The 17,989-nt window shown below is 46.7% G+C and overlaps 3 protein-coding genes and 1 non-coding gene across 6 annotated transcripts; 3 read left to right on the forward strand and 1 right to left on the reverse strand.

Moving 5' to 3' along the window:
* The first annotated feature begins 1,603 nt into the window (after positions 1 to 1,603).
* LOC125552894 (uncharacterized) lies at positions 1,604 to 2,881 on the forward strand. Its single transcript, XM_048716610.2, has one exon. The coding sequence runs from the start codon at positions 1,728 to 1,730 to the stop codon at positions 2,436 to 2,438; it is 711 nt and encodes a 236-aa protein (XP_048572567.1). The 5' UTR covers positions 1,604 to 1,727; the 3' UTR covers positions 2,439 to 2,881.
* A 2,394-nt stretch (positions 2,882 to 5,275) lies between these two features.
* On the reverse strand, positions 5,276 to 8,647 carry ABC4 (UbiA prenyltransferase family protein). 3 transcript variants are annotated; one of them, XM_048716605.2, is made up of 10 exons: positions 8,133 to 8,646; positions 7,800 to 7,903; positions 7,612 to 7,683; positions 7,375 to 7,513; positions 7,060 to 7,175; positions 6,805 to 6,904; positions 6,676 to 6,714; positions 6,421 to 6,531; positions 6,265 to 6,330; positions 5,276 to 6,170 (listed from the first exon to the last, which is right to left on the reverse strand). In XM_048716605.2, the coding sequence occupies exons 1-10, from the start codon at positions 8,376 to 8,378 to the stop codon at positions 6,060 to 6,062; spliced, it is 1,104 nt and encodes a 367-aa protein (XP_048572562.1). In that variant the 5' UTR covers positions 8,379 to 8,646; the 3' UTR covers positions 5,276 to 6,059. The 3 variants fall into 3 exon arrangements, with proteins under 3 accessions (XP_048572562.1, XP_048572561.1, XP_087375138.1); XM_048716604.2 differs by having other exon boundaries at positions 6,805 to 6,907; XM_087519012.1 differs by having other exon boundaries at positions 5,974 to 6,186; positions 6,805 to 6,907; positions 8,133 to 8,647.
* A 50-nt stretch (positions 8,648 to 8,697) lies between these two features.
* Positions 8,698 to 9,002, forward strand: LOC147976733 (signal recognition particle RNA). Its single transcript, XR_015602342.1, has one exon.
* Positions 9,003 to 15,766: 6,764 nt separating this feature from the next.
* On the forward strand, positions 15,767 to 16,982 carry LOC147976734 (putative F-box protein At2g19630). Its single transcript, XM_087520954.1, has 2 exons — positions 15,767 to 16,178; positions 16,300 to 16,982. The coding sequence occupies exons 1-2, from the start codon at positions 15,767 to 15,769 to the stop codon at positions 16,980 to 16,982; spliced, it is 1,095 nt and encodes a 364-aa protein (XP_087377080.1).
* The last annotated feature ends 1,007 nt before the right edge of the window (positions 16,983 to 17,989 follow it).

The raw sequence follows: 17,989 nt of genomic DNA on the forward strand, positions 1-17,989 counted from the left end.
TCCAATGCATGCAATCCACACTCCCAAGCATGCCTGGTCATCCTGTTGCTTTATTCATCGCCATCAATCCTTTTGTGTCCTCCTCATTGGGAGCTCGGAGATACTCAGGACCAAAAACCCAGATCAAAACCTCGGCATACGCCCGCATGCATTTGAGCGCAGTATCTTCTCCAATGCGAATATACTCATCGGTGTAGTCAGCCAGAATGCCATATGCTATCACTCTTATTGTCGTTGATATCTTTTCTTATGAACTAAACCCAAGCAAGCTGGCGGCATTCCTCTGGCAAGTTAAAAAACAACAATTTTGCTCACAAGCTTCAACAATGCGAGCAAAAAGAGATCAACACATTCGATAACGCCTACGAAAGAGGTGATTCGGATAGGTCGGTAAGTTCCTCAATGGCTATTACCCATGTAGCGTAACCGAGCATTGAGGACTGCATGCGGGAATGACGTGAGTGACTACTAATGATCTGAACTCGCAAGTGCGTGAGATTGCACCTGGGAGTGATTTTTGGCCCATCTGCCTTAAATCTATGTAGAATAGATAGTTGGTCACTAATGAGAGGATGGTGTCGCTTACAAGAGAAATTAAAGGAGTAGAGTGAGCGAGAAAAATCAAGTGATTCTGTTTGTCAATTCAGATGCTCAAAAATATCGTAGCGAGCCAATCCTATGCCTGCCATGGTCGTGACAGGCCCCTGTCTCTGGATCCCGCGCACGGTACCATGGCTGCTAGCTCGATCTTCTCCTCAAAGAAAGTTACAAAAGAATTTAGTGGTAGATTGAGATTGAAAAGCAGCATCGTGCGAGGCAAAAGGAAGAAGAAAAGTTAGGCCTAGCACTAATGTCACCTCACCACTTATATTGAGATTCACTTTCTCATGGAGATTGCAATTCTTGGAGTCTAAATCTAGAGCACACAAACAAATTCTCCAAATTTTGCCTTGAAGGTTTTGTGCCACAATGCCATGTTCTAGAGGAAACCCTGGCACACGAAAATCGTGCTTCGAAATTTTTGCGCTGCGGTGCAATGTTCCAGAGGAATCCCTAACTCACCAATGCACGGTTTAGATTTTCAATGACAAGTGAGAACGAAGGACTCATGCGGTAATTGCGTGAGCGATGATTGATGATCTAGACGTGGGGCGTGTAGTGAAGGATCGCACGTGGGAGTGATTTTCTGCGCCACTGCGTTAACTTCTCTGGCATACCGAATGTGCTCATTAATGAGGAAACGACAACGCTTACGTGGCAAATTAAATGAGCAGAGCGAGCGAGAAATCATATGACTCTGGTGGCCAGTTCAAATCCTGAAAAATCTCCTCGCCAAGCCATTCACGCGCCTTTGGTCACTGCATTTTGTTTTCGGAGATGAGCAGTGCACACATACCACCAAAAGAAAGAGAGTAATCGAGCTTTTAGTTTTATCCAAAAATAGAAAAATAGATAAAAGGAAGCAAAGCGTTGGGTGGAAACGCTGGGCTGCTGAGCAGCCAGTCGCCAATCAGCTCGCTCATCATCAGCCAGGCACAGGTCACCGCCAGTCTGCTCGCGGAGGCAGGCAGCCTCTCTTTTGCTTTGGCTTGGGCAGAAGGCAGACAGAGAAGATCCCATCGCCCACTCGCCTCCCTTTCCCACTGCCCCCCAAATCCCCATCTCCCACTCCTCCCCACCTCACTCTCCCCCCGGTCTCCGCCCCCCGCCGCCGCCCTCCTCCGGTCATGGACAACCCCAACCACCCGCCGCCTTCCGCGGCCTCCTCCACCGCCGCCCTCCGAGCCCTCAACAAGTCCTCCTACAAGATCTCCAAGCAGTCCTCCATCTCCTCCTCCGCTTCCTCCTCCATGAAAGCGCCTCCCCCCCCTCCGCCGTCGCTGCCCTCCCGCATGTCCCCTCCGCTCCTCGCCCCGCCGCATCCCCCCTCGTCCGCCCCCGCCCCCGCCGACCACCCTCCGCCCCAGCCCCCCGTATACAACATCGACAAGTCCGACTTCCGCGACGTCGTCCAGAAGCTCACCGGCTCCCCCTCCCACCTCCTGCCGCCCCAGGCCCCGGCGGCCCCTCCGCCGGCGCGGCCCGTCATGGCCCCTCCGCCCCCGCGCCCCATCATGGCCCCTCCGCCTCCGCCTCCGCTGTCGGCCATCCCGTCCCGGCTCCACCGCATCCGGCCGCCGCCGCTGGCCCCGCCCCGCCCGGCGACCATCCTGCCGTCGCCGGCCCAGCCGACTCTCTCCCCTCTCCCGGCGCTCCCTTCCGTCTGCATGTCGGCGGAGTCCCCCATCTCGGCCTACATGCGCCGGCTCCGCGGGATGCCGTCGCCGATCCTCGTGCCCACATCGCCGCTCGGGTTCGGCTGCCTCCACTCGCCGCGGGCGCCGACGTCTCCCGGCGTGGCCATGCCGGCCACCAGCCCCCGCGTCCGCGACCCGTGACCAAGAAACAACATCTGCCGCCGCCGCTGCTGCTTCCGATGTGTAGATATGGCCGGCCTAGGAGAGAGATCTGGGGAAGCGGCGGCGGCGGCGGCGAGGGAAGGGGACGGAGCAGCAATACAATTACAATGTGTTAGCTTCGCCTTGAAATCCAATCTCAACATCTTTTTTTGTAGCGTGTTCTACCTTACCTACCTTAATATTTTCTTGGTGTATATGGAGCATGCTGTGTTTGACAAAGGATGACTTGTTCATGTCTGGCCAAATTCTTTTGTAACAAGCTTATGCAATATGCAATATGTAGTGGCAAACCCAAGCCTTTATATGCAAAATTTGTTTAGGACATGTTATGGATGATGTTATGATATGATATGATATTCAAAGTTATCAGCCATTTCTGCTCTGCTTGGCTACTCTTGGAAATGCTCAGTAGGAGCACATCAGGAGCTTACTTTCTTTGTGCCACTGAGGGCAAGGTGTTGAAGCTGCTCTTATCTAATCTACAACCCCGGTGGCATACCTGAATTCCGGTTTGGACCTGGTCTTTGTTGACTGATTGGGATTTGGATCATTGCCACTGATACATACATTTTGTTCGTAGGCGGCTACTATACTATACAATTAGGCTTGGATTTCTGGTGTGATGTGGACATTGTTTTTGTTTCATGGTATGCACCATGGGCCATCTAATTATGTTCACATGGGTTGTAAAGGATGTTGGGTGATACATCGCCGTTTGGTTTTGCCCTTTTCTCTTGTTAATCAATCATGGGTTTCATTAGTTTATCATGGCTGGTATAGGCTTTTCAGGGTGCGCACCCTACAGATTGCATGATCTATTAGCAATGACAGGCCCCCCTCATTGCATTTTCCTACCAACAGTGAGTGAGCTCAGTTGATGCACAAATCATGATTCCTGTGTTGCTTTCTACTGGAGCACATTGTAATCTCTCTTTCCTAATCTGACCGAAAATTGGGTCGAATGGTGAAAGTGAGAAGCTGGTGCCAATTCAATAGTTGCTAATTCCCTGATAAGTGAGATAGCTGGCTGGCCAGAGCTGGTAGTTCTTCACCTCTTTGTCATTTTTGCTTTCAGAAAATCTGGATTGCAGCGAATTAGTGCACAAGTATCAGGGCTGTCGACATTGTAGCAGAAAGAAGTGCTGCTTCTTTAGGTTTTTCTTGGTGGATGTGGACCGTGGAGGAGGAACATATTCCAGCTGCTTCAGACGGGTGGTGAGATATTCTCGACTTAGGAATGAAGGGATCCTCCCTTGCGTGGATCTGATTTGAAAAGGAATAAGTGAAAACCACAGATGCCCATTTCTGTCGTCGGCTAGCTTTCGAGAGGATAATTACAGGTACCGCAAGACCAGTCGGAAAGTGATGTGCTGAGAAGGATGGATGGATGCTGGCGTGGTGGTCTGCGATGCAATAATTTTTTGGCTGTCATTTTCCTCTGCCTCGTGCCTTTATGGTCTCAGTCTCACCACCAGTTCCTGGTGTAATAATCTTCCTTGTTTAGGATTAGGGCAACTCCAACGGGTCAACCCAAACGGAGGGGCGACCCATTTGGTCCGCCATTTCCGTTTTTCTTCTTCAATAATCAAGATTTGGCAACTTTTCATCAAACGTAGCAAATATATTTATCAAAAATAAATCTAGCAGTTTTTGCATAGTACCATATCTCATGCTGACATACAACATTGCACCCAAAAGAATAGCACAAGCCCCACACGTCTCCACCCTCGTAGTCCACAAACAAATATAAGATGATTACACATCTTGGTCGATCATGAACTTTTGCTTCCTCTCAAACCAAAGCCCTTTTTCTTGGGTCATCTTGCTCAAGTCGCCCCCCCTGATCTCCACTTCCTTGCATATTAGTGCGAGCTCTACCTCCTTTTGCTTCACCTCCACTTCGTTGGCTCTTGACTGAGCATGGGCCTCATCGATCTCGTGTGTCTTCTTTTGTATGTCAAAGGAGTTCTTCATGGCCTCCTCGTGGTACCTTGGGTTGTTCGGCGTTGTGGTTGGCATTCCATCAAACATGTTGTGGGCATCGGGGAAGTTGGTCGGGAGACCACCCGCGGGTGCTTCCTTCGTGTGTCGGTGGACTGGCCGGCCACAGGTGGGCTGTTGAGATCAATGGGAGGCTGACGATTGACACGGAATCACCGACTTCCCGCAAGCCGCCCCGTAGTGAGGTGGAGAAGCGGGACGTTCGGTCATGTCCGGGAAGGTACCTGTATGTCGGTCACGATGTTGACATGGAAGACGACTCCGGAAGCTTGGGCGGGTGGGCCACCGACGAGCCCGTGATGGCCGTTGGTGGCGGGGGCAAGAAAGGCTGGCTCGATCCCTAGCATGAGGAGGGTGGTTTGTGAGGCTTTGGCGGCGATGACCTTGGTGTCCGCAACATCCCGTGCCTGGGAGGCGACGGCTACGGTTTCTTCTTCTGCCTTCTCCTTCCTCCTTCGGTTGGCCCGCTTCGTCGTCTCAGCCGTTCTCTACTCCGGGGCGACCTCTTTTTTCGCCTTCTTCGGGGCTACAACGCGGATGACCCCAGCAGGGACGGTCATGATGGGGATGAGGGCGGTGGCAGGGTTGGGCGCGTCGGCCATGGCTCTAGGGCGGGAGGGTTTTGGAAGAGGAAAGGCGGGAGTGGATGCAAACCTGTCCAAATTTAGGCTGAAAATGAGTCGAATCAGACAGGAAAACAGGCATCCGTCTGTTTGCGTCAGCGCGTTGGATCGTGTTTTTTATCCGCTTGCAACCATTTTGTCCCAGCTCCTCGCAATCTTCCTCATTTGGTTGACTACACTTGCAAGAGTGTGTGATTCTCACTCGCCATGGACAGTGGGATAAATATGCTGCAGCAGCAGCACTGCTAGATACTGCAAAGTCTGCAATTACAAACCCTGACTGACAAGGCACCCCGTGTGTATGCCTGTGCTGAATCGAGATCCGGGGGGCCGATGAACATGATACAAACATAAAAGCAAGCATGCCAAGGTGGGATAGATAGGCACCAACAAGTTGGCCTGCGCGCCGTACCACGAGCAGGAACAGCTGGTCTACCACCACCACCACCACCACTCTCTGCCTCCGCTGGCTGGTGGTAAAGAGGGCAGTAATGGCAGTCCGTCCGTCCGTCCGTCCGTCGGTAGAGGGCCGGAGCATGTCGAGTCCCGACTGACTCGTCCCGTCCCGACTGCCTCATCAGAATTCAATTCAATTCAATTCATATCCTGCTGCAGGAGCAAACGGCGATCTAGTACTAGTATCTACTCTAGCTGCGACGGACGAGGACGAGCACGCCAAGCTAGCCCTCTCTTTGCTTGCAGACAGAAAAGAAACCTAGATCACGGGATGCTAGAGGCCACTGTACTAAGCTAGAGCCAGAAAACCAACAGCCTCTGAACCTCTGCTTGCCCAATCCGGCCGCCTTCTCTTCCAGCGAGAGGACTGCGCAAATGCACTGCCATTGCATTGCACTGGCTGTAAAAGTTGTGTGTGTTTTACTCCATCTGTGTGAAACTGCAATAAGAAGGAAGCATTTCTCTGTACCAACTGTCAACTGTCAATGGTGGCCCATCTGTCGGTCTGCCTGTCTGCCTGTCAGGCTAGTATGCCGTTCCTGGCCAGCGCCAGACCGGAAGCCAGCGCCATCCCGAACAAGGCGTGCAGCCGAACGCAGTAATACTTGGCCATGAAGATCTTGGTGTCATCCTGCATTTTTCATCAACTTCAGCCAGTGTTAGTGTGGACTGACGAAAAAGATTCAGAGCGAAAAAGGAAGGAGTGACAAGGGAGGAGTATTTACATCATGGTTTCTCTGCACATAGTCCACAACCCATTTGCCAAGAGGGAGAGTCAGGGCGCCAAGGACCTAAGAATATGATACAGTAGCAATGCTTGAGGTGGGAGCTGTGTTTTTAGGTAGTTTTCTTAAGAGGAACAGTATGGATCAGTAGCTTACAATGCAGGATGGTGGAAGGCATCTGCTTATGCCAAAAGCCGTCAAGAGAGTGTAGAGGGTGCCGATCGCAACTGTCACTAGTGTCGCGCCTGTCTTGGTGCCAATTCTTACCTGTTTACAGGTTCACACACGAAGAACTTATGTGATACTACTCCCTAGTGTAAAAAACGCTCTTATATTATGGGACGGAGGGAGTAGTACTGATTATTTGTACATAAGTGAAATCAGATGTGCTGAAAAAAGAGAGTGGAATACCAGGGGAGACATCTTTCCAACAGCCCTGTCTCCTTCAATCTACAGATTATCTGAGTTCATCAGCTAATGATCATTTCAAATATATAAAATTACTGCATCGATTCATATGTCAGGGGGCTGAATTTATACCTGGTGAAAGTGGCTGCAGAAGAGTATCAGGGTAGTTGTCAACCCAACAAGAATGGATGAAGCTATGACTGTTTTGCTGAGAGGGAGAAGAGCTGCAGTCCTGCTGACAAATGCCAACATTTCAAAAGGAACTGTTTAGGTATAAACGGATCCTTGCATTTTTGTAGAGAGATTAAGATAGATCATCGATCCTTCAACACTCTAAAGTGCTGATTATACACACAATAGTTGATAAATAGTTGTTGTAGAGCGTACCTTGAAATGCTTCTGCTGCTGTTTGAGAAGTAGAATGCTGACGTTGCCAATGGGCCAAATGCAGCAAAACATAATGGTTCGCCTAGACCGCGGTAACTTAATCGGAACGGCGGGCACTGCGAAATTGCACATGGATGAGATGAAAAACATCGACACACAATTACATTTTGCTAAATTAACTGAAATACTGAATGCATCAGGCTATTTATAGATGAGACAACCCATAATCGACCACAAAAGGCAAATATATTCTGTTACAGATTACGGAACATAAAGAAACACAAGGTTCCCTGAAAAGGGGGCAGAAGATTTCACCTGGTAAACATAACCACAGAGGATTGCACATAGCACCAAAACGATGAACCGGACATCCCCTGCTTCCGCAAAGGCCCAAAATAGCCCACCAAAGCCGAGCAGAAGAGAAACATTTGCAGCATATTGTGTCGCTGCTCGACTGCACAGCAGATCACACTGTAAACTGTTTCGTTTCCAAATACAGATATGCAAGCAATTAGGATGTTACTACTCGCCGGTACCAGGAACGAGCGGTACCTGCCAACAATATTGACCACGGATTCTTTCTTGTTCTTATCAGCGCCGGTATCTGAATCATAAACGTCATTGCTGCAGTAGAGTGAAAATGCAACTTTGTTCAGACCAGGGGAATGAATGGTTGAACAGTGCTATTGATATCAGCATCGTTTTGCTTGTCAGAGTATACTTGTGTTGGTGAGTTTTACCTCAGATTGAGCCAGGTGATCACAAGGACAGCAGCAGCCAGGAGGCCAAAGTAGCGCCTGGCAAAGAACAACCCTGCATGGTTATAAGCAGCAGCAGTCCCTACCTGCAAGTGCAAGCAACTGTCAATGCAAATGCGTAAGGCGATCGTAGTTTCATACCACCAAATGTGGAGTAATGATCTTCCAATTTGGCTTGTTCTCCCCGTAGCTGCGATCAATGATTCAATACTCATTCTGATTTGCATGCTAGCACACTAACAGGTTACAATTCTGAATTGCAGGGTTAAGCATTGGCAATGGGGAGGGAGGAACTTGCAGCCGTGGGGAACTCACGGTGAGCGGCACGAGCGCCACGGAGTAGATGGGCAGCCTGGCCGCCCTCCAGAGCAGCGTCGCGCGGGAAAGCTCGACGGCGTCCCCGCCTCCTCCGGACGCCGCTGCGGCCGAGCACCGGACCCGCCGTAGCGCGCGGCGCCTTCTCGCGGGCTCTGCAGAGACGGCGGCAACGCTGCCACGGGGAGAGGGAGGCGCGAGCGGGGAGACGAGGAGAGGCGCGAGGGCAATGCCTGCGAGCGGCATCGGCTCGGAGCGCTGGCTGGGGGAGCTTCGCTTAGGTCAGGAGCGGCATTCCATCGGGCGGAGCGGGCCACGGCCGCCGGCGGCAGGTGGGGGGCGCCGATGCGGTGCTTGGGTTGGGGCTAGCGCGCGTGCATGGATAAGGCTGAGGGGATCGGACTATCGGAGACGTCGACGCGCGGCAGGCAAGTGGGCGGGCGAAGCGAGAAAGGTTTGACGGTTCAGTCAGTCACCACGCAATCCGCACCCCTTTCTTTAGTCCCACCTCGCTAGTTTACAAAGAGAAACACCAGCTTAAATACTCAGCTGCAGCGCTAGCATCGCCGAGCTCAGTTACGGGAGCTTGTCACCCATGTGGGGGCATTGAGGTGGTGTGGATGTTTGGTGCGGTTTCTTGGCCTGGGCTTGTGATGTAACCTTGCTGGCCTGCCCGTTCCAAGTTGGTAGTGGGCTGGGTGGCTGGGGCGAAAGCTTCGGCCTCTCAGGCCCTGAAGTGGCAGGCACCACGTTAGGCTGGTTTCACAGAGCAGCGTTCACTGCCCGCTTCCAACGGTGGAAGGATAACAGGCCGCTGCAGCATGGGCCCACTATTGGCCTAGGACCCCTCCATAACAGACCACCATCTTTTTTAGTTGAATATATACTTAAATTTTTTATATGCTGTATTCATTTTTAGTTGAATATATACTTAAATTTTTTATATGCTGTATTCATTTTTAGTTGAATATATACTTTAAAAAATTTTATATACTGTATTCATTTTTTTGAAATCGCTGTCTCATTTTATACTGATCCTATATATTCTTCATCTATAATAGACCACCATATTTTTAGTAATTAAAAAAATAATTTAATTTTCATGTGATGTATTCACTTCTTGCAAATCTTTCAATTAAATTAATTTTTCTATATATTGTATTCATTTTAAAAAATATCTACCTCATTTTATACTAATCCTAAATTTTCTCCCTCTATAATAGACCAACATATTTTTAGTAATTAAAATAAATGGTTTAATTTTCATATGATGTATTCACTTCTTGCAAATCTTTCAATTAAATTAATTTTTATACATACTTTATTCAATTTTAAAAATCGCTACCTCATTTTATAGTGATCCTAAATTTTCTTCCTCTATAATAGACCATCTTTTTAGTAATTAAATAAATCGTGTAATTTTCACATGTTGTATTCACTTCTTTAAAATCTTTCAATCAAATAAATTGTTTAATTTTCTTATATTGTATTCACTTTAAAAATATCTTTCAATTAAATAATTCCTTTAATTTCTTATACTGTATTTTTTTTAATTCGCTATCCCATGCTCAAAGTTCTCCTGCGTATGTTTCTCATTTAATAATACATTTAAAATTAAGAAAACAGACCACCATCTTTTTTAGTTGAATATATACTTAAATTTTTTATATGCTGTATTCATTTTTAGTTGAATATATACTTTAAAAAATTTTATATACTGTATTCATTTTTTTGAAATCGCTGTCTCATTTTATACTGATCCTATATATTCTTCATCTATAATAGACCACCATATTTTTAGTAATTAAAAAAATAATTTAATTTTCATGTGATGTATTCACTTCTTGCAAATCTTTCAATTAAATTAATTTTTCTATATATTGTATTCATTTTAAAAAATATCTACCTCATTTTATACTAATCCTAAATTTTCTCCCTCTATAATAGACCAACATATTTTTAGTAATTAAAATAAATGGTTTAATTTTCATATGATGTATTCACTTCTTGCAAATCTTTCAATTAAATTAATTTTTATACATACTTTATTCAATTTTAAAAATCGCTACCTCATTTTATAGTGATCCTAAATTTTCTTCCTCTATAATAGACCATCTTTTTAGTAATTAAATAAATCGTGTAATTTTCACATGTTGTATTCACTTCTTTAAAATCTTTCAATCAAATAAATTGTTTAATTTTCTTATATTGTATTCACTTTAAAAATATCTTTCAATTAAATAATTCCTTTAATTTCTTATACTGTATTTTTTTAATTCGCTATCCCATGCTCAAAGTTCTCCTGCGTATGTTTCTCATTTAATAATACATTTAAAATTAAGAAAACATTTAAAAACAGTCGGATGATTCTTGCGCTTTGTCATCCGCGCCGGCGCCGTGTGATTGCACACGATCGTGTGGCGTGCAGCGTCTGTCTTTTCCCACGTGAACATCTATGACGCCTGAAGTTGTGACTGTTTAACAATTTCTTTTTACTTGCACTTCACACGTAGTGCTCGGCACGTGCCTACACGTGTAGGTGATGCTACAAACAATTTCAAGAGGAAGGACATAGCAAGCACCAAAGACCGATCCCAGAACACCATATTTTGACGTTGATTGTGGGTGTTCGGTGAATTTTCGTACTAGCAAGCACGGAGCCGGATCCCCTGACGTACGGCCACCTGACATTGGCCCACTGACGCGTGGGTCCGGATCCACACGTCAGTGAGTGCGCCGTACGTTAGAGGAGCTGCGTCAAGCAAACACATGGAGTCATGATTTGCTCGGATATAGCAATGCTTAGAGTAGGGTCATTGATGACTTGCCGTCATTGTGGCCGTCAAAACATAAATACCATCGCAACATTATCGAAGCAACTGTGTTGTCGTTGTAGCATCATTAAGACATTCATGCCATCGTCGCAACACTGCTACGACTAGGAAGCACGCCGTCGTAGCATCGTCGAAGCAATCAGGCTTTTGTCAGAGCATCACCGCGGTCATCGAAGCACGCCATCGCAACATCGCCATGACCGTTTCAAAGATAGCTGTCGTCACATGCCATCACAGCATCGTCGTTGTAGCATCATTAAGACATCCATGCCATCGTCGCAACACTGCTACGACTAGGAAGCACGCCGTCGTAGCATTGTCGAAGCAATCAGGCTTTTGTCAGAGCATCACCGCGGTCATCGAAGCACGCCATCGCAACATCGCCATGACTGTTTCAAAGATAGCCGTCGTCACATGCCATCACAGCATCGTCGCGGTCATTGAACCCTTTTTTCCTAGTTGCAAGCCCATCCTCAACTCATAAATTGGGCCCCAAGTTTTTCTTCTCCTAGTTGCAAGTCCATTTTCAACATGCAACTGACCATCCACTCTCTTTTTTATGTTCAGTTGCAAATCCACCCTTTCAACCCGCAACTGGACCCTTCCTTTTTTGCCCTAGTTTCAAGTCCACAGTCAACTCTCAACTAGGCCCATGGTACCTTTTTTAATCACAGTTGCAAGTATAGTCGACGTGGGAGCTTCTATCTACCATATTTCATGGCAAATAGCAGCCGGACGCACACACAAATGGCCACATGGGTCGGCCCAACAGCAGGACCGTGGTTTGCAAAATTGGGCCCCAAGTTTTTCTTCTCCTAGTTGCAAGTCCATTTTCAACATGCAACTGACCATCCACTCTCTTTTTTATGTTCAGTTGCAAATCCACCCTTTCAACCCGCAACTGGACCCTCCCTTTTTTGCCCTAGTTTCAAGTCCACAGTCAACTCTCAACTAGGCCCATGGTACCTTTTTTAATCACAGTTGCAAGTATAGTCGACGTGGGAGCTTCTATCTACCATATTTCATGGCAAATAGCAGCTGGACGCACACACAAATGGCCACATGGGTCGGCCCAACAGCAGGATCGTGGTTTGCAAAATTGGGCCCCAAGTTTTTCTTCTCCTAGTTGCAAGTCCATTTTCAACATGCAACTGACCATCCACTCTCTTTTTTATGTTCAGTTGCAAATCCACCCTTTCAACCCGCAACTGGACCCTTCCTTTTTTGCCCTAGTTTCAAGTCCACAGTCAACTCTCAACTAGGCCCATGGTACCTTTTTTAATCACAGTTGCAAGTATAGTCGACGTGGGAGCTTCTATCTACCATATTTCATGGCAAATAGCAGCCGGACGCACACACAAATGGCCACATGGGTCGGCCCAACAGCAGGACCGTGGTTTGCAAAATTGGGCCCCAAGTTTTTCTTCTCCTAGTTGCAAGTCCATTTTCAACATGCAACTGACCATCCACTCTCTTTTTTATGTTCAGTTGCAAATCCACCCTTTCAACCCGCAACTGGACCCTCCCTTTTTTTCCCTAGTTTCAAGTCCACAGTCAACTCTCAACTAGGCCCATGGTACCTTTTTTAATCACAGTTGCAAGTATAGTCGACGTGGGAGCTTCTATCTACCATATTTCATGGCAAATAGCAGCCGGATGCACACACAAATGGCCACATGGGTCGGCCCAACAGCAGGACCGTGGTTTGCAAAATTCCAAAAATTAGTGATGCGGTTGGGAGCCGAACACAAGACCTTATGCTCTCAGACGCAGCGACAGACCAATGCACCAACAAAGCATTCATGAATAAGAAGAAGCGTGGTACTTTAAGAACTAGGAATAGCCATAGATTTGAAGGTTATTTGAAATTTCAGATGTGTTTTTTTTAAACTGAATACTTCATGAAACTCAAACGTTTTTCAACATTGTGAGCAAAATTTTGAAAACATGAACAATCTAGAAAAAATGGAACACATTTTGAAATTTTAAAAAAGAGAACAAATTTAGGAATCATGAACAAAATTTGAAACTCTGAACTATCAAGAAAATACGAACAAATTTTAAAATTGCATACAATTTTCGAGAAACATGATTTTTTTATACTTTGTCCTTTTTTGAAAATGAGAACAAATTTCAAAATTCTGAATACTTTCGAAAGCACGAACAATTTTGTTCAACATGAACAAATTTTGGACTGTTCAAACATTTTCTAAACACGTGAACATATTTTGAAAATGAGAACACAAAACTATGAATATTTTGAGAAAACATTAATAAAATTTGAAATTCTGGACATTTTTTAAAACGTGAGAAAATTTTGAAATCACAAACAAAATTTGGAAAACATGAAAAAAGGAAATTTCAAACTTTTTTTGACAAGGTGAACAAATTTCAAAATTCTGAACTTTTGAGCAATGCAAACAATTCTTTAAAATATCAATAAAATTTCGGGTTTTCATTTTTTTGTAAAAAACAAACAATTTTGGAATATGTGAAACATTTTTGAAAATTGAGATTTAAAAAATGTCAAACAAGAAAATATGAATTTGAAAAAGAAAAAAAACAAAGAAATGAAAGAAGAAACCAAAAAAAGAGAAATTAAACAAAAAAAATAAAAAAACAAACACAAAAGAAAACCGATAAACTGGTATAAAAACAAAAAACCGGTCCAGGGAACCCTCCAGAAGGTTCCTTAAAATGGCTTCCTCGCTATGGGGGTTTGGGCCGGCCCAATTCTTGCGCTCGAAGGGATCGCCTGTGCGAACACTCGACAGTTTGATGTAGTAAGTGTCAAATAGGATATTACATCTACGGGCAACCAAATTCTATCTTTTTTTCCCAGTTGTGAGTTGAGGGTGAACTTGCAACTGGGGCCTGCCATTCTTTTGGCCCAGTTGCAAGTCCATTCTCGACTCGCAATTGGGTCTGATTTAAACTCCAACAGCGACATGCAACTCGAGGTCGAAGGGCGCATCAATATTTTGTGCCATTTGCAAGTCCATCATCAATAGAGAACTGGGGGTCAACCATTTTTGTCCTACATGACTTAGCCTCGCTGCATGTTCATTATTATTCACAAATGCCTACACCCTTTTGCACCAGTTGCAAGCTCATGTTCGACACGTAACTAGCCCAACCCCTTTGTCTTTGCTTTTTCCAAGTTCATCCTCGTCATGCATTTGGCCTCGACCAAGAACCAACTTTTCTTCTTTCAAATTAAGTGATTGTCATCGTTTGACGAGTTTAGCAATAACACATGAATTTTGAACCAGTTAACACTTATCTCATCTTTTAATTTCTAGCACCACTTAACATTTATAGAAATCAGACTATTAAACTCCTTTTCTTGCTCTTTCTCCTAGCTGCTCACATTTGTTATTTTACTCAAAGACTTTCCTGTAAAAAAAATTCCATCCGTAATGGGTCTCCTTCTTTTCCCTTTTTGATTTACTTAAAAAAATCACCATGTTTTAGAAAAAAAATCTCACACTGTATTTTCAATGTTTTCACTGCGTTTTAACAGCAAAATGTTCATCGTGTATTGTTATAATTTTTTTCTCTCATATCCTGAAAATGTTTTTAAAAGTCATGTCCATTTAAAAATTATTCTTAGTACCCAAATGAACATTTTAAAATCATTTATAAAATGTTCATCATGTATTTTTTTGCTTTAACATACAATGAAATCTATAGGGATCACATGAGAAGGTTCTATCTGTTTATTACAGTGTACAATGACTGCCCTTGATCCTCACTAACGGACCACATATATAGATCGATTTTTTATTCCGCTCAACACTCAACAAGCCAAACCAAATTTTCATTTATAAAATCCTAACAATACCAATCACGCAGCCAAGCAAGCCCCAATCCTTCTAATATACCCGACACTCGCCAAGGTGACACGAAAGCCCTTCTAGCTGCCGCCTCCTCCTCCTCCACAAAAAAGCTAGGGTTTCTGCCTCCAGCCGGCGCCGCCACAGGCCCGCCTTCTCTCCTGTGGCCCTAGGGTCATGAGACACGGTGGATCTCGTCAAGGGCCAGAAGGAGGGCTTCGTTTTTAGTCGTTTCTTTCAATTGGTCTAAGTGTTTGTGTCCTACTCAGGAAGACGAGACGGCGGCTCCCTGAACCCGCCTAGCCTCCGTTCTGGCGGTGCGTCTAGCACCGTTGGTGGGCGTGTGGAGGTGTGTCTCCGACGGATCTATCTTTGATGAATTTGCTCGGATCTTGTCGTTGTTCGTCTACGTTCGTGTGTCTTAGGATTGGATCTTTCTGATCTACGTTATTCTTCATCTGCGGCGATTGCTGTTCTGGTGCGCTGGTCCTACGGGCCTTAGCACGACGACTTCCCGACTGTCTACTACAACAAGTTATGCCCGACTCCGGCCATGGAGGGCGATGACGGCGACGCGCCTTTGGCTTGCTTCAGTCCTGATAGTCGTCGCTTGGTGGTCTACGGATCTGAATGTAATTTCTATTATTCGTTGTATTGTCATAATTGATGATGAATAGATCGAAAATTTTCTCATAAAAATAAATAAATATAAAATCGTCCAGATCATCATTTTAATGATCTAAATGCTCTTAGTACTAGCAAGACCGAAAAAAAAGGAGTTGTGAACCCGGCCGGCTTTGACTAGGCAGCTACTTTCCCGCCGAAAAGGGAACGGGTAGCCAGCTAGCTCTCGCGTCACACTCCGTATCCGAGTGAGAGCAGAACTCGATGGAGTCCCAACATGGAGCGTAAATATATAGTCAAGCTTGCCCCTTACCAACTGATCAGTCAATCACTAGACGTCATGGAGCAGCCATCGCTGAAACGGAGGCATCAGACAAAACATTCGGCGTTGCCGGAGGAGCTGGTGGCGGAGATCTTTGCTCGTCTGCCGGCCAAGTCGGTGCGCCGCTTCCGCTGCCTGTCACGTTCGTGGTCCGCCACACTCTCGTCGTCCTCCTTCACCAACCTCCACCTCGAGCGAGCGAATCAACGGGAAGGCCCGCCCAAGCTCCTGTTCACGATTGCGCAGTACCGCTTCCACGCATGGCGGCACAGCACTGGTTCTGTGGCGGCGGAGCAGCTGACCGCCGGCGTCCTACCTCTCCCGCGACTTGAGCCGGACTGCGCTGTCGAGGTGCTCACCGTCAAGCCATGCCATGGCCTCGTCTTGCTCCGCCGCAAGTACTTCCGTGGCCACTACCTGTGCAACCCGTGTATGGTGTACCGGCGAGCTCTCGCTTCTCCCGGACAGCGAGATACCGTCCACGATCATGTTCGGGCGCCAGCGGTGCCACAACAACAACAGCCTAGTGGCCTACGGCCTGGGTTCCAAAGCGAAGCAACATAAAGTCATACGTCTCATCTCCCTGCACGACGAAGGAACGGCGAGTTGCGAGCTCTTGCCGCTCGACGGCGTGTCCGTGCACTGGAGGCCGGCCGCCTCGTGCAATAGTCATCACGCTTCCATTGCGCGGCCAGAGGCAGCCGTGTTCTTCGATGGACATCTTCACTTTGTCCAGCACCACCATCAGGGCCAGGGCGTCATCACGACTTTCGACGTCTCCGACGAGTCCTTCAGCTCGTTGTCGGCGCCGCCGGGACTAGAGAATGTTCCATTTGGGCTGGCCGTGTTGGATGGATGCCTCTGCGCTCACTACAATGGACTTTCTCTGAGTGGCGACGACCCATTCTATATCTCGCGGCTCGTGAGAGCAAGTGGGCAGTGGGAGCAGCTCTGCTGCATCCAGCGGCAAGCTTGGCATGCCCTGCTGCCGCCGTCAAAATGGGTCTATCCGCTCGAAATCTACCACGACGGCGGCCGCAACAAGAAGATCCTGTTCGCCACAGGTGTGTCAACTGTTTTTGTGGTGGACCTCAGCCGCAAGGCGGCTGCCCCGGAGATTGTGTTCTCGCCGGCGATGCTGGGCCGCGACGTCGACCATGCAATCATGGAAAGCGAACCCCACCATACTGTTGAAAATATTAGCACTTTTCCGATTAGACTTATCCACGAGTAAACAGTAAGCATGGCATAAAAGGTATGCATCTCATAGCGATACCTAATCATACTAGCACATACAGAACATAGAATCGAACTTTCTATGAGCAGCACATATACGGCTAGCATAAGTACGAGTAAACGAAGGATGAACAGATCATACCCTCCGGTTGGCCAGGCCAACGCGGCGGCTGCAGCAGCAGCCTCGGCGTCGTCCGTGGCCTTCTTCTTAGCGGTGGCGTCGTCGGCCATGGTGTCGATGCAGAGGAAGTAGTGGAAGCAGAGGCGAACAGAGTTGGGGACGGATTGGAAGCAGTCACGTCGAGACGCTCACCAAAAACCTTATTGCCGTTCTCCCGGGCAGGATCTCGAACGACAGGGTTCCGGAGGCACCTGCTCTCCCGACCAGCCATGCACGCGATCGTCGGGATGGGATCGCCGGAGGCAGCACAGAGTGAGGAACAGTAGATGACGGCTAGGTCACGCGAGAGGGAGTGAGTGAACCGAACTAGGTTACTTCACTGGCCAGAGCCTTCTTGTATAGTCCGTAAGGAAGAAAGTCGTGGGCCTTGGCGAGGCCCACGACCGAGTCGGCCCACTCCCGACAAGGGAGTCAACGAATACGCGGGTGAAGAAAATATGCCCTAGAGGCAATAATAAAGTTATTATTTATTTCCTTATATCATGATAAATGTTTATTATTCATGCTAGAATTGTATTAACCGGAAACATAATACTTGTGTGAATACATAGACAAACAAAGTGTCACTAGTATGCCTCTACTTGACTAGCTCGTTAATCGAAGATGGTTGTGTTTCCTAACCATAAACAAAAAAGTTGTTATTTGATTAACGGGATCACATCATTAGGAGAATGATGTGATTGACATGACCCATTCCATTAGCTTAGCACCCGATCGTTTAGTATGTTGCTATTGCTTTCTTCATGACTTATACATGTTCCTATGACTATGAGATTATGCAACTCCCATTTGCCGGAGGAACACTTTGTGTGCTACCAAACGTC

Source organism: Triticum urartu, chromosome 4A (genome assembly GCF_056163025.1).
Source record: "Triticum urartu cultivar PI428250 chromosome 4A, HENAU_Tu73, whole genome shotgun sequence".
Taxonomy (NCBI): domain Eukaryota; kingdom Viridiplantae; phylum Streptophyta; class Magnoliopsida; order Poales; family Poaceae; genus Triticum; species Triticum urartu.